Source organism: Tiliqua scincoides, chromosome 8 (assembly GCF_035046505.1).
Source record: "Tiliqua scincoides isolate rTilSci1 chromosome 8, rTilSci1.hap2, whole genome shotgun sequence".
NCBI lineage: Eukaryota > Metazoa > Chordata > Lepidosauria > Squamata > Scincidae > Tiliqua > Tiliqua scincoides.
The window spans coordinates 22,012,731-22,035,656 of record NC_089828.1 but is presented as its reverse complement, the minus strand read 5'-3'; the positions used below and the strand labels follow the sequence as shown (position 1 = coordinate 22,035,656).

At 45.0% G+C, this 22,926-nt stretch overlaps 1 protein-coding gene across 1 annotated transcript; it reads right to left on the bottom strand.

Annotated features, from left to right (window-relative positions):
- SNUPN (snurportin 1) lies at window positions 1-22,776 on the bottom strand. The gene is made up of 9 exons (XM_066636063.1): window positions 22,702-22,776; window positions 20,997-21,159; window positions 18,569-18,731; window positions 16,991-17,095; window positions 14,949-15,045; window positions 13,894-13,991; window positions 11,874-11,951; window positions 6,368-6,448; window positions 1-976 (listed from the first exon to the last, which is right to left on the bottom strand). The coding sequence occupies exons 2-9, from the start codon at window positions 21,152-21,154 to the stop codon at window positions 659-661; spliced, it is 1,098 nt and encodes a 365-aa protein (XP_066492160.1). The 5' UTR covers window positions 21,155-21,159; window positions 22,702-22,776; the 3' UTR covers window positions 1-658.
- Between the last annotated feature and the right edge of the window lie 150 nt (window positions 22,777-22,926).

The following is a 22,926-nucleotide window of genomic DNA, read 5'->3' as shown; positions in this document are numbered from 1 at the left end:
TTAAGATCTTGACGAAGCTCTTTATTCAGTGAAACCAACATTTCTATTTAAGAAAAAATCCCTTATTTCGCATCCAGAAGATGGAAGTATGGGAGGAACAGGTGGGAAGTCACTCCAACTTTCCTCAAGGCATAAAAGTTGAAGGGTTAAGTTGCATATTTGTTTTGGTTATATTTGCTGGAATAATTTTAACATGAGGGAGGTAAAACTTGCGTGTCCAGCTCCAATGTTGGACTTTTTTTTTTTAAAAAAAAAAAAACAACAACAACAGGCATCTCTTTTTAAACTTCCAGAAACCGGAATCACATTTCCCAAGAAACGCAAAGACTTCAAGTTATCTAAAATATCCGCCTCAAGAGCAGCTAATGATTAAAACGGTGTAATTAACAAAACAGGAACCAGCGTAAGAGGGCCTTGGACAGAACAAACTCAACCATTGGTTTTTAAGAATCCTAATCTCAGGCCTTAACTGAATAATGTGCCACACCTATTTAAAAGAAGCAGTAGTAAAAGTTGGCATCTTTCCATTTAAAAGCACTTGGAGCAGAGCTGCCATGCTCCTTGTTAAATTTTTGCCTTCTTCCCGGTCTCCATATGCAAACACTGAGGTTCCATCCAGGCCTGCAGAGGGTCTCTAACCATCATGTCATGATGCTTATCAGTTCTCCATCTGGCTTGCCAGATGTCCCAAAACTGAGCAAGGTCCTTCTGGTTTCGGCGTGGATAAGTGCTCCAACTCATAGCACCCGTCTTTAATGTTGGAGGACTCCTCTTCAGAGGCTTGTTTCTTGTTCCTTTTATGCTCAATGATTTGCTGCAGCTGGTGCCCAGCGTAGCCTGGCTTGGCTGTTAACGGACCAGGTGGCACAGATATCCCCAGAATGTCTGGCACCATGTAGGGGCGAAGCCAACCCACAAGTGGGGTGCTGCCAGGACTATAGTGAGCTTGCTTGTGATAGAACAGGAGCCCGTCGACCTGTAAAGGTAACAGAGAAAGAACAGGAAGGCAGCAGGTTGAGTTCTAGCCATCTTACAGCCCAATCCTAATCGGCACTGATGCAGCAGGGGCAGCACAGCCCCCCTGCATCCTATGCTGGAACTTAGCAGGCTGGAAGTCTCCTCAAGGAAAGGGGACATTTGTCCCCTGCACCTGGGAAAATGCCAGCTGCAGCAACAGGTCTGCTTGGACCTGAGCCTGCTAGTTTGCTGGCCCAAGTCCGAGTGGAACTGTGTTCAGATTCCAAGCCCGGGAAGGGGGATAGGATACAGCGTGCGCAGCTGCTACCAATCCTACCCCCCTCCCGGGACCAGATCCTCTCATCCCCTGCCCCCTCCCCTGCTCAGAACAGCGATAGCCTGCTCCAATGCACATTCCTTCTTGCACTGGTGCCGGCAGGACAGTGCAGGCCTTTCCACCGGCATCTCTATCTTCTGTGCTGTTGCAAAATGCTTTACAGCATGTTTGTGAGAATGCACACAGGCATGGTGGTCACCGAACCAGTGCACAAAGACATTAGTATTGCACCATCAGATTGCTCGGGTATACAGACTCTGGCTAGAGAAACCCACCAGTCTCTTGTGGTTCTATCAGCCACCCCCCACTCTTACACTTCTATTCCTATCTCCAGCTTTGGAAATGACACCTAAATCAGCCTCGCAGGGCTGTTGAGAATAGCAGGGGTGTGCATATGCTGACCTGAGCCCTTTCGAGGAAGGATGGAATCTAACTGAGCTCTCAGTTCCACTTAGAAAGTTCCCACTTCTGATCTTAAAGGATAGCAGAAGCACACCTAGTATCATTCTCAATCATTCTGCTTTTAGTACCTTCACCCTGACACATATGCTTGCACCTTGGGATTTCAGCCCTGGAGAGAAGTCAGAGGCCAGTTTCAGCCTTCAAAACTTCGAGCGCTGAGCATCTCAGTCCTCCATCACGTGCCATATTAATCCGACTGACTGCCATCAATGCGCTTCATACAGAATGAAAGAGTCCTTGCCCTGAGGAGTTTACCATGCAGTTAAGAGGCACTTGCAATCCATCACCCTCTCCTGCATTTCCCTTGTGACAATTTCTAGACTGCAAGCCCTTTGGGGCAAGGACCTGCTCTTCTGTACTTTGTAAAGAGTAATGGACATGGAAGTCCCTCGATCAATATTAAAAAGAAACAAAGCCAGCATGTGTGCAAAAGAAGTGACCCACAGCAGATGGTGCCTGCAAACAGCTTCATGGAGGTGGGAGGGCAGCCCTGCTGTGTGTATTACTTAAGATCTTCCTGCTTGCCCAGGCTGAAGAAATCCTTAATGAATCCCAGGGCCCTCCTCTCTCTGCACAATCAATGGGACTTAAGGCCACAGAGCAGTAACTCTCCAGCCGTCATTTCCTCTTGCTGCAATCCTGCAGCTGCTGGTTGTTTCTCCCCAGTCAGTGGCTTCCCATTCCACACTAAAAGGATTTTCTATCACTGTTTCCTTGTGGACTCCCAGGAGGGGCAGAGCTAACAGAGACCACGCCATGGGAGTTCCAAGGATTTGAGCCTGCACTGCTTTCAGCTAAATTGACATCAGCTTTTAAGAGGCAATTTTGTCTGCAAGGAAGCGATGACTATGGCAGAAAAGAGCGGAAGCTGGCGGGGAGGGTGGCGGGAAGAATGAGGACAAAGGCATTAAGGGGCTCTGCCTGATATCAGTTACTCTGCAGCTCTGCCAGGATCTCTCACAGGTAAAGATGCCACTCACTGCTGACCCAGAGACAGCATCTTCTTTCTTTTAAAAGCTCTGGGTAGACGGATATAGGGCTTTTCAATCAAAACCCTCGATCGATACTACTAAGTCCAGCTCCGTTAACCTTGATAAGTTTGGCCTCTGCAGTGCTAAGTTGAAAGGTTTTCCTAGCCCTGCTTTCTGAGATCCCTTAAATGGGGAATAAAGGATGGAACGTGCGCTTTGCTGCACCACCACAAAGACCTGGTATGCACAGTCAAGCGTGCTCACACCTCTCAAACCGGGCTCCCAGAAGTCCGTCTCAGTGCCTCACCTCCCATACTGCCAGGACTTGGTTCCCTCTGCAAGTCCAGCAAAGTGAATCGCAATTTTTGAGGGCACCATCTAGGCTATAGTACCAGCCTTCCCGAGTACTCAGTCAGCTGACTGTCCAAGGCCAACCCCGGTCCAGCAGGCCCTATAAAAACCCTGCTGGCACGTTTACGACACCTAGGACCAGCGCTGAAGCTCAGCGTCAGCGCCAATGACCAGTAGGATTGGGTCCCAGTTCAACTAAACATGGCAACCCTATTATGAATTGAATTGATGAAGGCTTTCCGGCCAATTAAATGCACAACTGTGGTCTGTATAAATACAAGATTTGAAAAGAAAATTAAGAAAATCCTCCTAAATCGGAGCCTCACCTCAATCAAGTCAATAAAAATGAGTTTCGTAAAAGGCTGGAGCACTGCCCCCCGCTCCCAGTACCCTGCGGGGAAGGGAGTCCAGTTGAGCAAGGCATTCTGATTCACACTGGAAAGATACCACTGGACAGGGAAAGCCCCAAGATAGCGAAGGGAGGGGAGGGAGAGCAGACTGGAGGATTCTGCATTCAATAACAGCCTACTCTAAATCATTCCACCTTCTCTAGCTGTGTGTGTATGATTTTTAATGCACCGTCTGCCTCCTTGCACTGACTCATTGCACTGACGCCAACCTAATCAGGAAAGAAGGCTGAAGTTACTGCCTAAAGCTTCATATAAGCTGAGATCTGACCGGATAGTAGTGGCATCAGCATTTTCCTCTCTAGGCAGACAGCGGTTCAACCACTCCAGGCCTGCAGCTGGGGCCATAAGACAGAAGGAGCCAGAGTAGCGGAACCGCTAAGAGCATGAGCCATAATTCAAGTCTCGCCTTGGCTACCGACTCACTAGGGGTCTCAAGCCAGCCACAGCCACTTCAAGGCAAGATGCAGGCATGTCTCTCTTCCTACAATGTCCAACAGCCAGCCTCTGGTTCTTCCCCTCCTGTGCCATTACTGCTGTGTTGACATAAGAACAGCCATGGGGAATGAGGGAGAAGGCCCACCCGCTTCAGCATCTTTCTTCATGCAGTGGCCAACCACATGCCAGCAAGAAGTCAGTGGTCAGGGCACAGAAGGCAACAGTCCTCTCCCACTGCTGCCTCCCAGTAATACTGGTTCCGAGCATGGAAACTTTCTACCACAAGTTTTATAGACCTTGCTGTAGATCAGCAGCACCACCTAGTCTGTAATACCACCAGCTGCCTGTGCTCCATCAAGGCCCAACCCAGTTCCACCAAGGCAGATGAAACCCTGAAGCTCCTCCCACCCGCAGGTTAAGGCCCCTCCTCCCTTTCCACACATTGCTTTTGGAACTTGACCTCACGGTGGCTAGGAATGGGCTGTAGCTCAATGGCAGAGCATGTATTTTGCATGCAGAAGGCCACAGGTTCAATCCCTGAAAAAGACCCCTTGCCTGAAACCCTGGAGAGCTGCTGCCAGTCAGTGGTACAAATCCAGACAGACCAATAATCTGACACAGTATAAGGCACCTCCATTTGTTCAAAGCAGTACTATTTTAAAGAACAGGTGACCGGGGGTGGTAGAATGTAAAAGCCCCAATGGATCAAGTTGAAACTTGCTGTAGGCCAGCATCCTATTTCCCAGGGCCCCATGTGCATGCGGCCTTGGGGCCAAGTCTGTTCTGGGTTCCCCATGGCCTCCCCCTGGTGGCATGTTGGGCACTACCACTGCCAGCTCAGCTCAAGCCCATCCCCAACACTACCCCTGATGCATTATGACATTTCTATGACAGGCCAGCAATGTGGTTTTGTTGGGAATCGAAGGACTCCATCTAATTGAAACCGCCACATATCCATTCATACAATAGAAAAAGAGACAGCAAGCATTCACACAACCCTTTTAAGGCAGGGCCAAGTAGGGCCAAGTAATTTGCATCAGGTTTTGGAACTGTGCAGAGCTCAGGTGCCATTTTGGGCATCTCCAGTAGGATTGGGAAAGATGCCCATCTGAAACCCTGGAGAGCATCTGCCAGTCAGTGTAGACAATACAGACCTAGACAGACCATGGATCGGACTTGGAATAAAGCAGCTTCATATGCTTGGGGACTGGGCAAAGCAATGTCACAACTGGACAACCTCCAGTAAGTTACTTAAATGGCCGAGCATAAATCTTTGTTGAAGCCTCCCTGTTACTGAAGCAAGTCATTATTAAAAGCAACTTTGCTCCTGGGCTAAGTTCAGCTTGACTAACGTTAAATGATGACAACAGCACACTTAAAACACAAACTTGGCCAAGACAGAATTTTACTGACAGGTTCTGCTGAGAACAGCTTTAATTCAGTTAAAACTTACAAGAGGGTCCTTTCTAGAATCTGCTACTGCTTTCTCAAATGCTTTCTCATATGACAGCCAGCAGCCTCAGAACTTCCCTTGTCCCCAAGACCACATGGGAAACCGCAACCTGCCAAGTGCTGACTGCCCCTGCTCAGGAGACCTAGCCCGCTACTGGCTCATCCATGCAGCATCCCAATGTGGACTGCACTGGCAGCAGATTGCAAGGGATCGGTGGATTCGGGGTGCCTTTCACCTTGAGTCTGCCACTGCCACCATCCAACCTGCTATCAATGCAAGCTGCACTACCATGAAACCTGGAAATGTGAGACTTCTGGGTTTCATGGTAGCATGCAGGGGGCACAGTCAGAGTTTTGTTTTTGTGGTACAGAAGTTGCAGACCCAAAACAGCATCAGGCAGCGTTCCGGGATGTGCAACCCTGGCCTTGCAACAGTTACCACTGTGCAGATATAAGCAGTCATCTACCTGCAAAGTTAGGCACATAGAAGCAGCTTCTGTCTCCCCAATGAGTCTTGAATGCAGGCTTCTCCATTTATTATATATATTGGCCTTCCTCCAAGTTGTTCAGGGCAACATATATGGCTCTTCCCCCTGCTTTCATCCTACAACAATCCTGTGAGGGAGAAAGGCTGTGAGCCTGTGATTCAAGATCACCCAGGACCCAATTCTATTCAACTTTCCAACCCTGATGCAGCCACAATGCAGCCCAGAGATAAGGGAACAAAAGTTCCCTTAACTTGTGGAGGCAGCTGTGATCACCACCCCACTGCACGATACAGTGTATGCCCCATTGGCAAGGCTGCATCAGTACTGAAATTTGGACAGGATTGGGCACCCAGTCACCTTTATGGCAGAACCGGTTCCCAAGGTCCTTCCCCTCTCCTCTTCAAGCATGGGGGAGTCTCCTGGGATCATTTCTACTACTGTGGGTCCTTCGAAATCACAAAGTGCAAGGAGACTGAGCTTTGCTGTTGGGAGAGCATCACTTACCTCAAAGGGGAAGTCTGTGGTCAAAACCTCACACAGGCTGTCTGATGTGCAGGAATAATTCTGCAGGCCCACAAACCTAAACTGAATTAGGAAGGACAGGTTAGACTGATAACATCCACTCTCACTTCTCTATACTCAACTTATTGAGCAGCAGCTAAACAAAACTTCCATAGCCAGAGGCAGTGTACCTTTGAATAGGGGGTGCTGGGAAGAAAAGAACAACAGGGTATGCTGTTGCATTTAAGCTTGTGAGTTTTCCAGAAAGATCTAGCTTGTCCTTGGAAGAAACATAACACTTAAACACAAAGTCGGGCATCCACATTGTCTGGTGTAATAGGCACTTCGGGGCTAACAAGTCTTTAAGAGAATTATCAGCTCTCTAAAACAGAGGTGTCAAATTCATTTCATACAGTGGGCCAAATAGCATTTATGGTTCCTGCCGAGAGATGGAAGTGACATCATCAAGTAGGAACTGACATCATTAAGCAGGTGATGACCAGAAATAAGCTCTTTTTTCTTTCTTAGGAACTCATTACCCTCAAATGACAGAAGAAATAATATGCAAATCTTGATCTTATTTCCAAGATATGGGAGCATCCAATTATCATGTGGGCCACCCTTTCAGTAGCGTGGCTTCTGCAGAAGCATCACTTCACAGCTCAGCAGCTGAGACCAGCTGATGGTGGTCCTGGGAGAGCCCAATTATCATGGGGGTCAGATAAAGAGCTTCTGAGGGACATATCTGGCCCATGGGCCTTATGTCTAACAACAACAACAACACTATATTAGGCATAAACCTTATGTCTAACATCCCTGCTCTAAAACTCCCTAGGGCAGTACAGTATCAGCGAGTAATGGAGAGGAAGATCCCAACAGCTGCTCTTGAGAGGTCTAAAATGTATTTTTTTTTAAAGTATTTCCTGTCATTATACTAAGTACATGCAGTATACTAAGTACATATTCTCCCCCTTTGCTTATGCCTCCAGCCCAGTCCCCCTCTCAGTTGTTCTTCCTATGTCAGTATCCTGATTGTAAGCCCATTGGAGCAAGGACCTGTCCTTTTAACTCTATGTAAAGTCCCATGTTTGTGCATGGCGCTCTACATTATTATTAAAATAATAAAACTGTTTTGCGACCTGACATTAAGAAAGATACTGCTTTATGCACTTCAAAGGGCAGGCATGCATTTCCTCTTATGGGTAACAGACTGCAGAAAAGATTCTGAGTGTCTCAGAACCCTCCACACCACGCCATTGTAGAAAACCCTGTGTCAACACACTACAACCAGAGGTTCCCAAACTCTTCGGGGGTTCCCAAACTTGTAAGTTCTCGTGGGGAGGTGAAAACTGGAAGTGGGTCATGTTCATATCATGGAGCATTTCTGAGGTGCAAGGAGGCCTTCAGAGGGGTCCATGGCTCTCCACACCCTCCAGAGGGCTGGCACCACGCCCAGTGAGTCACAGAATGGCCCTGTTTTTGCAGCAGCGCAATCGCGAGAGCACTGTCGTGAGGTTGCCATGCCCGTTAAGGGGGTAAGGACTGGTTTCCCCTGACTGGTGTGTTGCGACACCCTAGTTTGGGAACCTCGGCACTGTAACTGCTATGCTTTTGGTGTGCCCCCCCAAAATTGTTGGCAACCTTCAGTCTTGAAAGACTACGGTATCGCGCTCTGAATGGTGGTTCTGGCACAGCGTCTAGTGTGGCTGAAAAGGCCGATTCCGGAGTGACAATCCCTTCCACACTAGGAGCAAGTGTAGTGTGTCCCTGGTCTGTCTCCCTGGCTATGGGCCTTCCTTCTTTGCCTCAGTCTGTTGGCCAAGTGTCTCTTCAAACTGGGAAAGGCCACGCTGCACAGCCTGCCTCCAAGCAGAACGCTCAGAGGCCAAGGTTTCCCCATCTGCTGAGGTTCATTCCTAAGGCTTTCAGATCCCTCTTGCAGATCCTTGTAGTGCAGCTGTGGTCTACCCGTAGGGCGCTTTCTCAAGTTCTGCACAAGTTCTCCATAGAGGAGATCCTTTGGGATCTGACCATCGCCCATTCTCATGACATGACCAAGCCAACGCAGGCGTCTCTGTTTCAGCAGTGTATACACGCTGGGGATTCCAGCTCGTTCCAGGACTGTGTTGTTTGGAACTTTGTCCTGCCAGGTGATACCGAGGTATGCAAAGTTAAATTCACAATTATTTTCTTAAACCAAAGCATCACGGATTCAAATACTCACTGACACTACCACCGTCCTCATGTCCAATAAAATAGGCTAAAGTCTAAGAAACCCTTCATTCTCCCATCAAACTACAATTACAACAGTGCTTAGCTCAAAGGATCTCCAGTATCATAGAGTACATTAGATTGTACATGTTCTTGTCCGATTTTAAATGCTACCATTGCAAATAATGACATTTGATAAGTGATGTTTATCTCAGTGAGACAGGAGTATTTTTTGTTTCTTTTCAAATCCAATATCCCAGGATGAGCAAAGGGACTAGTCAAAAATCCGTCTCTAGGAGCTTTGTACAGAGAACAGCACAACAAAAACTGGTAGGACATCCTTCGTGTGCAGCATAACCTATGAAGCATCCCATGGCATAGGGATGCTGGGAGGAAGTTCACATTTCCCTTGACAGCCACCCATACAAACTCCTAAAGAAAAACATTGCAGTGTTGTCATGTGAACCATTTCCATCAGCTGCCGTTATCTTTTGCATCTGTCCAGTAACCATACACCAACCCGCTTTATGCAGATTCATTTTTTAAAAATTATAATTGGCTTCCAGTACAGGTTGAGCAACATTAATTCTCCAAAATGTTATTTATGCTGCTAGTTTTTCCCCCACTATATTAATGGTATGTCATATTTCTTATAGTTATGTTTGAACAAGTGTAAGAAAATGATTGCTTATCAGTAGCATATAATTTCAAAGTCAGGAATGATGGTGATGCCAAACCACCACGTATTGTCCATATGGGTGGCCGAGAGAGCGACTCCTTTGCTTTCTGATGATTTGATGTACACAAACTTTGTCTCATGCACAAACTTATTAAAAATAATGTACAAAATTATCTTCATGCCAAGTGTATAAAGTGAATATGAAACAAATGAATTTTGTGTTTAGACTTGGATCCCAGCCCCAAGATATCTCATTACGTTTATGCAAATACAGGGGGCCCCCATATCTGCAGATTCTGTATCTGCAGATTCACTAATCCACCAATTGCATCCAAACCCCCCCCCCCCAGCGCTCGCTCCCCTGCACTTCACCTCCTGAGGGGCTTCTGAGCTCAGCAGAGGCCAAGGACATCCATCCCTGGCCTCTGCCAAGCTCAGACTGAGCTCTGAAGGTAATAAAACATGACATCTGGTTTCTAATAAGTTAAAGACATTAAAAAAAGCCATGGAGGGCTTCCCCAGGTGACTCTAGCTCTCCTTGTAAGGCATTAAGGTCATTTCCGATTTCTCAATGAAACTGGAAGTTGCGTTTTTTCACCTTCAGACTTCAGTCTGAGCTCAGCAGTTGGCCTCTGCTGAGCTCAGAAGCCCCTCCGGAGGCAAGGAGAGCACAGCTCCCCTAGTCTGCAGAGGGGTGTTCACCTGTATCCATGGTTTCAGCTATCCATGGGGGGGGGGGTTCTGTTCTGGTACCCCTACGGATAATGGATTTTTTAAAAATCCAAAACTTTTCTGGCCCCAAGCACTTTGGATAAGCACTTTTAACCTGTACATTTTTGTGACTTTTAAAACAACAGTTATTATGAGAAGAGAGGGTTTGCATCTCTGAACAGATGGTGACAGTAGTAGGGAAGACACTGTGGGAGAGAAGAAAATAGTGAGAAGGAAGAAGAAAGAGAGAATCTAAAGGGGGTTAAGCTATGGAAAGTGTTGGAGTTTGTGCAACTCCGTCTGCTGTCCAGAGAGGGCAGGATGCTGTCCAGAAGGGGTCAAGCTATGGCCCAGTGACCCTGACCTTTCTAATTGTTCTTTCTGTGATCCTTGTGGGGTGTGGATCCTTTATCCTTCCCTTCTCCTCTGAGCACTTCCTCTCGTCCTCTGACCACCAACCTGTTAAGATGCGCACACCAGGGCTCTGATGCCCATGCCATCTTGAGCACAAGGCATGCAGGGCGAGGCAGCTCCAGAGCCTTGCTATCTCTAAGTATTAGCTGAACCTCTGATCCTAATCAGTTCCTGTAAATATACATTCAATGGAACTGTAAGCAAATAACTTTTTTGCAACTTTTTTGCCATTGCCTCTTTGTCTTTTTATTGATTAGCAGACAGTCAGGTGAGGGAGGTACCCTGGGATGATACCCAAAGGGGGGGGGGGTTCGCTGCTTAAGCTACTCTGCTTCCCCCCCATCACCAAAGAGGAAACTATTTTAATTTCCTCCAACAGAAAGTACGTGTAGGTTGGGTGGTTTAGTTATCTCACTACCTAGAGAAGGTGTACAAGGAAGCAACCAAATGGATCAGGGACTGGAGCATCTTCCTTATTCGGAGAGTCTGCAACATTTAGGGACTTTTAGGTACAGAAAAAAAGGCCAAGAAAGAAGAGTATGATTATCAAATTATGCATGGTGTGGAAAAAGGGATAGGGACACTTTTTCCTCTCTACATCAGAATCTTTGTAATGATATGCTTCTCCGCACAGCACATAATTAGCCTATGGCAGTGGTTCCTAAACTGTGAGCTGTGGCTCCCCGGGGAGTTGGGAAACCTGCCAGGGGAGCTGTGGAATCCTTGCAAAAGCTCACTGCCACATAAAATGTATAGGATCGTAGCCCTAATGGAGAGCCACGGCCAATGGACCAGTAGACCAAGGGAGCCGCCAGTTGAAAAAATTTGGGAACCACTGGTCTATGGTGCAGGGATGGCCACTAGTTTAGGGATGATTCTGAAACGGGAGTAGACTAATTCAAGGAGGTCAAGCCTATCAGTGGCTACCTACTACCTCCAGGTTCAGAGTAAGCATGCCTCTAAAATAGCAGCTGCTGGAGGGCAACAATGGGAGAGGACCATTATCTTTTTGTCCTACTTCCCATGGGCATCTGGTTAGCCACTGCCAGAAACTGGATGCTAGTCTAGACGCACCTTTGACCCGATCCAATAGAGCTCTTCTTCTGTTAAAGCATTACAGAAACTGAGATACGTCACTTGCGAAAACTCCTCTGTCATTACAGAATGTGGGCAGTTTTTACAATGGCTGGCCTCTTCTGCTTTAGTATGGAGGAACCCTGTCTCTAGGGAAAGGGGTAGCTTATTTCCCTTTACATAGGTATTTGTAACAGGAAGCTTTAAAGCGACAATACATTCGGGTAATCACACACATCCTGCTATCAAGGAAGGAGCAGTACCTATTTAATATTCCAGGCAGCTTGGCTTACATTCAGGAGGTGATATTTCACTCCAGGAGAACATTTCCACAGCTGAGAATGACAAATAGAGGATAAGCTCATCTTTTTACAAATTAATCTACACTGTCTGTGCATTCTGGTTAAAAAAGGGACTTACCGGATTAATTCGACTTTTCTCTCCCAAACCATCCTCCTCCTGGATTTTTGAGTGAAGCCAGAAGAATCTGAAATCTGTCTGGAGAAGGAAAGAGACAATACCGTTACTATTTATAACTAACAGCCTACAGGTCTACTGTATGTCCAAACTTGCTACTTGTGGATGATCCAACAATAGGTCCATGCATCCCACATGGATGCTGTTCCCACATGTTCCCTAAAAAGGGCAACGCAGATCATTTTGTGTTGTGGGGCACTCAGTACAGAACTAGTGCTGTTCTGTGTTTTGGAACCAACAACGACAATTTGAACAGAAGTCATAAAGCACTCATTTTCAATCTTTTTCATCTCATGGCACACTGACAAGGAGCTAAAATGATCAAGGCACACCATCAGTTTTTTTTACAATTGACAGGGCACACTGCACTGCTACTGGGGGGCTCACATCACCCAACAGCCCTATTAATAAATGACCCTCCCCCAAACTCCTGCAGCACACCTGTAGACATTCGCAGCACACCAATGTAAGGAGGCCGACTTGTTGAAAATCGCTGAGTTAGAGCAACGCAACCCAAACATGTTAGCACTGCAACCTAATTGTCGTTTTAACAATCTATTGTGATCCACATAGCTTTACTAGATCCCTCCCCCCACAAAATGGATGGGAAAAACAGAAACCTAAACCAGGTTCTTATTTATTATTCAATATATATAATTAATAAGTAAATAGCAATGTGAATGCTACCTCCATGTGGTTCCACTTGGAAATGCTGCAAAGCAGCCAAAAGCAGACATTGTCTGAATGGGCGGAATAAAGAGTGGGTGCAAGGCATGTGATCACAGGCGCCCAAGGGTTGGCACTATCTGAACTTTACTATGATGAAACACACCTGTTTTGTTTTTATCTAGTTTTTTTTTAATTTGGTTTGTCTTCCCATTTTCTTTTCTTCTTGCATGTTATGCACACAAAAATCACATTTCAAAAATTTTCCATGACCCACCATAAATCGGCTCATGACCCAATGGTGTTGGGTCACGGCCCACAGTCTGGGAAACGCTGAGTTACAGCATCCATCTCGACGCCATCCTTGATGGCTCACATGCGACAAGACAGCATACAATAGTGGCATGGTGTTGCAGTAATCACAAGAGGGAAATCTGCCATGACCTCTCTGTGAATGCATGCATGCGTTTCCAACAGCATGGCACTATTCCCACTTCCCTTGAGCAGTGCAAAGCCACTTCCATGCAGTGCAGTCCCATACCATAGCAATATTGATTTCATTGGCCCTATTTCTAGCCTGCTTTTCAAAATCAAAATCCGTAAAAGTACAATAAAAAAGCAACGACATGGTAAACGGATAGGCAGCAAACAGAATACAATCAGGGTAGAAATGAATTATAAGCTACTGCAAATAAAAATGCCTTTCATTTACACCTACAAAAAAAACAGACAAAAAGGACTGGCAGGGAGTGAGCCAGGCAGATTTGCCTTAGGAGGGGACACCACAGATGAGGCACCGAAATTGAGAAAGTTCCATCTACAACTGAGATCAATCAGATTTTAATTAATGGTGGGCATCTAATGATTTTAAAAAGCAGGCAGGGTCATATGCAGGTAAAGGGTCCCTGACTGTTTAGGGTTTACAGCCAACACTAGAGCTTTGGACCAGAACTGTACCAGCAGCCTACAGATATGCAAGAATTAGCCTCTTCAGAGGAAGATGTGGGAGAGACTTTTCCATTCTCCTGGTTGGAACCGAATGCCATTTGGTTCCTCCCCTCTTATGCAGTGACCAAGAGATCAGAGTTTGCTTATTTTTCCACCCTATCCCTTTGCCTCCCTCCCTCCCTGACCTTGTAGCGTCTCTATTCAATTGCAAGTCACTGTATGTAACTGTGAATCCCTTCAGTGCACTAGCAAAAAAGAAATCAAATAAAACCATAAATAATGTACATGAACATCAGTCCCAAAATAGGGGAACGAAACGCATGGGTCCAGGGTTTCAGAGGTGCAATACCTGACAGTCGTACACAGGGTGCCCACGCCAACACATCACGTCAAGGATGTAGTAGGTCTGTTGAGCTTCACTGTAGATACAATCCAGAATCGTATAATCTGTATGCACCAATACACAGTAGATTAATTCATGCACTTAGTTATAAGAACAATTCGAGAGCCATAAGAAAAGCAAACTTTCCACTAACATTTGAGCTTCTTAGAATGTAGGATGTAGTAAAAAACAAACAAAACAGGATGTGAGTAAATAAACCAATCCCAAAGGGGTACAGTGGGAAGCCTTTGTTAATATTTTTCCTTTTAATTTCAAATTAAACATATTACTGTGGCTGACAATGCGCTAACAGCCCAATTTTAGGCATGTCTAGTTAAAAGTGCCACTAAATTCAATGGGATTCACTCTTAGGCACCCTTTCCTGGGAGTAAACCCCACTGAACATAATGCCACTTTCTTCTGAGTTGATACATATAGGATTGTGTTGTTAGGATAAAAGGGATAATTAAAAAAACACAAATTGAAAGAAGATAGTGGCTGCCCAGGAAAGATAGCCAAGGATAAGGACCATTTTACATGGTGGAGTTAAAAGCCTTTGAGAGTAGGAAGGTCTTCACCATCTGTATAAAGGTAGAGAGGAAGCCTGTCTAATCTCTTTAGGGAAAGAATTCCATGAATGGTGCCGTCACCAAGAAGACTCCGATTCTGGTGCCCACCGGATGAACTGCTTAATGGTGGACCAGAAAACGGGGCCGTAGCTCTTTTTTGAAAGCACCTGCTTTGCATGCAGAAGGTCCCAAGTTCAATCACCAGCATCTCCAGGTAAGCCAGGGCATGATCGCTGTCTAAAAACTGGAGAGCTACTGCCAATCAATGTAGAGATAATACTGAGCTAGATGAGCCAATGATATGACTCTATATAAGGGCAACTGCATATGTAACCAATGTAGGATGCCTGCAGATTAACTCAAAGCTCAGGCAGATGAACAAACCAGTGCCCAATCACTCTTTTCCCCTTGAAGCATTGAGGAGAGAGAGAGAGAAAAAAAAAAACAACTTACTTTTTGAGGTTGTTGAATTGTGGTGACAGCCCCCTGGTAAGAGAGAAGGGAACCTTCTCATACAGAAACCACTTTTGGTGTATGCAGCAGTGGAGCCCTGCAACGGTGGAGAAGAGACCAAAGGAGAGCAATTTTTGCACTGCAGAAACGCAGCCTGGATTGTATATAGCGTGACTTAAATTTCAGGAAAGAAAATATTTCCATTACTGAAACATTAATGTATAGAACTCATTAGAAATGTCTCCCCTCCCCCTGTATTCGCAGGTCCCACATCCATGGTTTCACTTATCCACAGCTCACAAATTCCATTATTGTGCAAATGACCTATCTTTGCCTGATTGCAGCCGTCCTGTCTCATCTTCTCTGCCTCTGCCCTGCCTGAAAAGGAAGCAGGAAGAGCTAACACAAAGCAGGTTGAAGGGCTGAAAACAATGCGAGTGTTATGTTGTTCTCAGCCCTCTAACCTGCTTCCTGTTTAGTGTTTTCAGGCAGCACAGAGAGAGAGAGAGAACACTCGAGCATCAGGAGGGCTGAAATCAGACAAAGGTAAGCCATTTGTCCAATGGGGGGGAATTTGTGAACTGCTGCTTGTAAGGTTCACTACTGTCCACGGTTTCTGATATTCACAGTAGCAGCAGGAGCCTATCCCCTGAGGATATGGGGGTGTATGTTGTACTTTACAGTACTTGGCCTTTTTAGAAGATTAGATAAAGATTCACATCAGTGCTGGCCTCCTGAGGCGGGGTTGTTGCCCCTTGGGTGAAACCTCCCCCCTTTTTATTTAACTGGCAACTTGTGCTGCTGCCAAAACCACCACCTCCCATAGAATTAGTGCACGGCAGAGCCTGATGAAAAGAAGAGGGAAAGAGGCTCTCAGCTACTGCCACTTGACTCTCCTCACTTCCTCTTCTGCTCCCCAGACACTGCCATTGAGGATGCCATTGAGGATTGACTAGAGGAGGAGAGGCGGTAGGTGGCCAAACATTGGAGAGGTGGTGGGTAGGTTGCCGTAACACCTGTCTCTACTGATTCTACCCAGCCTCACCAGTGGGTTGAATCCAATAGGTTTATGTGGGGGGTGGGTGTAACAATACTTAAGGAAACAATAAATGCTACAAAAGCTGTATAAAAGTGTCAATCTCCAAATTCAAACAGAACAGCCCTGGTACATAAAGCAACCCTCTGTTACTTTTTGGTTGTCCCAGACTCTTTTCTGAATTACAAAATAGGACTGTAGTATTTAATCAGAATAAGGTTAGTTGCTTAAAGACACTTTGAACCAGCTACAAAAATTTCCCCAATTCATTGGTCAGATTAAAAAAAAAAAAGCAATCCATTTAAAAAAATATATATAAATTCTTATAAAAGCTGAAGAGGGCTCCATCTTAATAGGAGGCAAACCCCCTTTAAGTGGACTAAAATGTCTTTAATTGAGCAAAACCCCTCATTAAATAGTTTTGATCTAACTTCTGAAAGGTGTGAGAGAACTGGCCAGGTGAGCATCCTTAAGCAGGATGTTCCATAAGTAGGGCATCACTATGGAATTCAGGGAGGACAAGTTTACAATGGCTATTAGCCAGGTCTATGTCCAGAGGTTCTCAACCATACTTCTTGAACACAACATGGAGATGAATGAAGCGAATTCTTGCTTTCCATCACTCTCTCCTTGAGAGCATCTCAGACGCATCTGCCGGCCTCTACTGGAGACAGAATACTGTGCTACTGGTGGACCTGTGTCCAGCAAAGAATTCTCCACTACCTCTCAAGACAGACATTCATGTGTTGCTTCTTTAATACTATAAAATTGTTCTACTCCATTGACCACATGAAAACAAGTTGCATTTAACAGTGCTTAGAGGTTTCCTATGCTGCAACCAGATCGTTCAACACAGAAGCATTCGGGCACATTACCACGGATGCCAAAGGCAAAATCATTGCCCATTTCTGCAGAAGTGACATTTTAGTCCTTGACTTGCCAACTGAATGTGGCAAGATGACATCACACTGCGTAACAAGAGGTGGTGGAGGCTCTGATCTCTTACCCTAGATGCCACTATAAGTGTCCTCTTCCCTATGGGGCACACCACCAAGAGCCACTCTTGCACCAGATCTGGAGGGACATCAATCAGCCATTCAGACAGCATCAGCTGCAGGGATAGGGGAAGAAGAACACAGTGTTACTTGTGGCACAACAAAGCTTAGAATTTTGAAAAACTGATGGAATTCATAAAGCAGGCCTGATAGATGTCAAATTCATAGCACATGTCTAAACTGAAGCTAGCACCACCTGAACAATCTGTTCAACAATTGTTGAGTAATCAGTCTGAATGTCTCTCAGTTGGGACGAGTAAGCAGTACAACAGTCTATCAACTATCTCTTATCAATTACCCCATGGAGTTCTAGTATTTTTTCATTTAAAGTTTCTAGACCTCATGAACAAACAAAGAGAAACAGGAAAATACTCCAAAAAAATGCTCAAGGATCAGAAAGAAACAAAGCAAAGGGGAAAAACAAAAAACACACCACAACCATCCTCATTGTCTATTATATTATATTTCTCATCTCTCATGATATCAAAAGTCTTTCTGAACTGATTTCTCCAAAGAGCTAATTCTTAAATCTGAAAGTACCCAATTGTGATTTTGAGGGTATTGTTAAAGTGAGATGATCACATAAAGGCAATATTTATTTTATATGTATATACACATATGCAAGTCTGTGTGTTTCATTACAAAGATATTGCTCATAATAAATCAAAAGACTGTGTTTTCAAGGTTTTTTCCAAAGTAAAAAAAAATGCAGATGAAGGCGGCCAATACAGATCAGGACCATGGCAGATAGGCAAGTAGTGAGTGAGTGATCCTTTCCTTCCCCCTGCCACGTACCTTTTAATGATAGCAGGCTGAAGGGGTTCTATCAACCCTGCTGGGCAAAATGTACATAATGTATCAGTACCTATAAGTCCCTCCCCCCCCAAATAAATAGCAGCTTTAGGCATAATACTCAGCATTCGTACAGTACACTTCCACTGTGCAAAGCACTTCACATGCTTTATCTCGATACAATATTTACAACAGACTTGTATGCAAGTATAATTATCTGCATATAGCAGCTGGGAAGCCAAGAAGTAACTTATGAACATAAGAGCCCTGCTGGATCAGGCCAAAGGCCCAACTACCTGTATGTCACAGTGCCCAACAGAAATCTCTAGGAGCACACAGTCAACAAGATTATTTGTATCCTGTTGCCACTCCCTTGCATATCGCATTCAGACTACCGCTAAAACCCAGAAGTTGCATATAATAATTGTGGCTTGCGATGGACATTTCCTCCATAAATCTGCTCAATTCCCTTTTAAAGACATCTAGACCCGATGTCATCACAAGGTCCTGCAGCAAGGAGTTCCATAGATTAATTATGCATAAGGCCAACTAGTAAGATCCTGACAGAGGCAAGACTCAAACCAGGTAGTCCTAGGAGCTCAGCCTCTTAGCCATGATGTTACACCAGCTTTCTGTCTTCGTTCCAAGCTTCACATTCCAAAGCCTGGACTCTTCCTGAGACCAGGCATACCCTTGAACCAGGCTTGCAGCTGCCTCTGCTACCCAATAGCACGCACCTGGTTGGCATAATACTTTGGTAACTTCTTCTTCAACTCCACCTCCATGTCTTCCATGTCTCCATCAGCATGATCTTCTTCTTTTCCCTCCTCCTTGGTGTCAATGCCATCCCAGTCATTTTCTGCTAACCTCCTGGCGTGGTTTACATAATCCAATCGCTTACTTGAAATAAGAAGAACAAACAAGTTTTTTCCCCCCCTATACAAAATAGTGAATATCCATGGAAAAAATGCCAGATTAATTAAATCTATCCCTCACACATACACACGTTTATCATCTAGTGATGATATTTGCACACAGATGTGGTGTGGAAAGTCTTCCAGGTTTAAAGATTCATTGTCTTATCAAACTCATAATCAACAATGAATGCTTATCTTGTCAATACAATAACTGGCAAGCTCGGCAGTTCACAATTGTAACTAATATTCTTCAGGTAATTATCCCCAGGAAGCATGAGAGTGAGTACATATACTATATGCCTGATTGACCTATAAACATAAACACATGCATGTGTGTTAAAGCAAAACCAAAACCACAGACACTGTAATCCAAATCAAAAATCAAGTTATGAATTCACTTGATTGACTGTGCAGGTCAAATAAAAAACCACCACTAAAATTCTTATTTCATCTCAGACTGCTAGTCTCATGAAAACAAAATGAAAACTGTGATTAAGGCTGCAATCCTATACACACTCACTTGAGCATAAGCTTCATAGTGGGACTTATTTCAGAGTAAACATGACTAGGATTGCGCTAGAATTTCATTTTCTGCAAATGTACAGAGCTAAGTCTAATTTCTTTTTCAGAGCCAAGAAACGGGAAATGTTAGCCTAAGATCCGTTTGTTTTAGTGCTTCTACTCGGAAGTAAAAATACTATGCCTAACTGCTCTGGGGAAGCATTAGAGTGAAGTCACTGAAGAAAGGAAGAACACTGATAGAGGTAATTCCTGCAGGCAGCAATATGCTGACAAGACAAGAATAAAGGAACATAAGTAACACGAAGAAATGGTCCTGAAAGTGTGTAGGACAGTGGGTGCCAAACCCAGGCCTGCGGGCCATATCCAGCGCCTACTGTGATCCTTCCCCAACATGAACAGAGCTTACTGTTCTGCCGGAGAACCTCTTATCCGCGCCTCTAATTGTCCCTGAACTTTGAGCCAGCCAGTCACTTCCAGGTTCCATCGCCCCAGCAAGTTTTGCACCTGGATTTCTGAGCAGACGTGGTTGGCCAGCACAAAGCTTGGGGGAGATCGGAGGCACAGAGAAGAGGCTCCTTGGCAAAATGGTTAGCTCCATTCATGCTGGGGAAGGATGACCTGGCACAAAGTTGCCTCCACTTTGGAGACCACTGGTATAGACAATATACAGAAAATTAATACAACAAAGTGGTAGAACCTCATCATTCAAGAAAAGTCTACTTCAGGAATCCTATGGAAGTAAACTAATTAATATGTTACAGTTTAACATAAACAATGCTATAGACTGGGGTAGCCAAACCATGGCTCGTGAGCCACATGAAGCTCTGTGACATCTGTGTGGCTCACAGAAATATGTTGGCTGATCTCCTTTTTGCGTCACAATTACTATTAATAGGTAAATACATTTTCAAATTTTATAATTAAATAGTTATAAACTGAGAGTCCACTGACTATAGCCAAGTCAGTGGATCCTCAGTTTATAATTTTTTAATTATAAAAGCTTGAAAATTTATTTACCTTTTATATTAATTGTGATGAGAGTCCACTGGACTTGGATATAAACTGAGAGTCTACGGGACTAAACCAAAAGTTTAATGCTCATGGTGGGTAAACATATATAAGACTTTAAATGCTTCTTCAATATTGTGGCTCTCAAACATCTATAGCAGTGGTCTCCAAACTTTATGACCAGAGGGCCGCATCAAATATCTGATGTGGTGTTGAGGGCCAGAAAAATGATTTAAATATAGAATCTAAATAAATAAGTTTGAGATGGAACTTAGATGAGTGAATAAATGAATGAATGGGCTCATTCATTCAACCTCTGGCCCTCAGAACATTCTCCAGACACAATCAGAGCAGAGTTCTGGTTATGTTCAGCTGAGTGGGCCAGAGGCTTTCAGGGGACAAGAGGTTGGCCGAGCGCCAGATAGAGGCTAGCCACAGGCCGCACCTGGCCCCCAGGCCGGGGTTTGGAGACCCCTGATCTATAGTTTATTGTATGTAGCTGTTAAACAAGTTTGGCCACGCCTTCTATAGACTTAACATCTCTACTGTGCAAAAGCGTTACAATTTTAAGACTGTTAAGTACTTTATAATTTGAAAAGTTGTTAAAGCAACTCTGGAGTGTTAATTTTTTTTTTAACTTATTTAAAAACATCGGGGAGATTTATTCCCCACCCTCCTATTCCGATAGAAAACCAAACTCTTCAGAGACACCCCTTACGTTTTTTGAAGCTCAAGAAGCTGGCGTCTTCTCTCAGTCTGCTCCAAGGAGCTGTATTTTGACTTGTATTGCGCAAGGCGGGGGTGGGGAGCGGCTGTGCTGTTGAGATCCTGAGACACAGCAAAGCTGCCGGCGAGGGCTTGGGTCAGATCCTCCATTTCTCCTATCAAGCAGCAAGGAAGAGAAGAGAAAAATAGACGTGAATGTTTGGCAAGGCAGAGTCCATTCATTCATTCATTCAGCTCAAGTCAGTGCTATAAATTCAACCGCTTAGTGCAGGAGGAGATCAGGCCACTGTTCTGAAGTAGGGACCACAACAAGCTTCTAGGTAAAAGCATCTTATTTTTCAAGTATCATGATAGCTAAGCTTTATTACACGTTAATCATATGTCCTTATTCATATTCACACATACATATTCAATTAGATGGCCAGTCCAAATTTGTAACTGGTTTTTGAGAAGCCAGAGTGCAAGCAGTAGGCAGGCTACCATCCACGTACCATTTTAGTTGATCTTTGTCAAGATGGCACCTGTCTCTTCCCTCTATAGTCCTTTTGGCATTGCTTCTCTGTTATACACTGGTAACTTCACACCCGTATATGGGTAATTTTGCTTTTAGTGCTGGACATTTGGATAAACTCAAACAGCTAGCCTTGTTGTGTTACAATACTTTGGGTAACCCACCTTGACCATTATAACTTGACATTCTGGATGTCGTGTGCAATATCCTTTTATCACATTAATTATTATTATTATTTATAGAACACAGAGTTTCTCAGTGTTTGTCCTCCACTTCCACTCACGATCAGTGAGTACCACTGGACCCCACCTTATGTACTACCAATGTTACGAGGACCACTGGTTGTCAGAAGCACTGATATACTGCTTTTCAACAAAAAGTAGATCACAAAGCAATTTAAATGGCTAAATATATAAATAAATGGCTCCCTGTCCCCAAAGGGCTAACCATCTAAGCTTAGGCAAGGCTCCCAGCATCATCTGTTATCCAAAAGTACCTTGTTAATCAGCTGAGCCCACTTTGAGCAGATCCACCCTCCAAGCAGGCAAGTTTTCTAGCATCAGATTCTTAACCTTCCCCTACCCTCCCATTCCAGATTTTTGAACAGCCACAGGAGTGGAGAGAAGAAAGGGAAATGCACTCTGCACATGTTCAGAGACTATTGAGTAGCCACATGCTATCAACCGATCAATAAGCCAACCATTCCAGACTTTGCACAGCTGCAGTCAGCCACAGGACTGGAGGGAAGGGAGGAAAATGCACTCCACACATGCTCAGAGGCTATTGAGCAGCCACATGCTATCAACCCATCCATAAGCCAACCCCATCAATAAGCCAACCATTTCAGGCTTTGCACAGCTGCAGTCAGTCACACAAGCGGAGAGAAGATAGGGAAATGCACTCTGCACATGCTCAGAGGCTATTGAGCATGCCATCAACCCACCAATAAGCAAACCCATCCATAAGCCAACCATTCCAGACTTTGAACAGCTACAGGAGTGGATTGAAGGAAAGAAAATGCACTCTGCACATGCTCAGAGACTATTGCACAGCCCCATGAGATCAAACCCACCAATAAGCCAATGGAGAAATCAGCCGCGTTCCTCTTATCAAGCCAGACGACGGGATAAGGCAAGAATGGATCCACTCCCGGGTTCTCTTCTCCTCCACCCCTCGCCCCACTTACCAGCACGCGCCTCCTTTGGCCCCGCACAGGATTCGAACCCGCGAACTTCCAGCCACAAGCCACCGAACAGAAACTCCGCCGCTGGCGTCCCGCATGGACCAATCAGCATCCCCAATGCAGATCGTCGCTCCGTCTGACGGAGCCAGACGCAGTTCCCTCAACAAAGCAGCCCAGATCACACGCATGCGCACTGGGTACTTCTGCACTCTGCTTTGTGGCTGGCAG

Bases quoted from the DNA above. Each gene is read 5' to 3' on its own strand.
- SNUPN (XM_066636063.1), bottom strand. From the start codon at position 21,154: ATGGAGGATCTGACCCAAGCCCTCGCCGGCAGCTTTGCTGTGTCTCAG. The intron at 17,096-18,568 runs GTGCGTGCTATT...CTATCCCTGCAG, and splicing joins CAAAGTATTATGCCAACCAG to CTGATGCTGTCTGAATGGCT. The intron at 13,992-14,948 runs GTAAGTTGTTTT...TGGTGCATACAG, and splicing joins CAATTCAACAACCTCAAAAA to ATTATACGATTCTGGATTGT.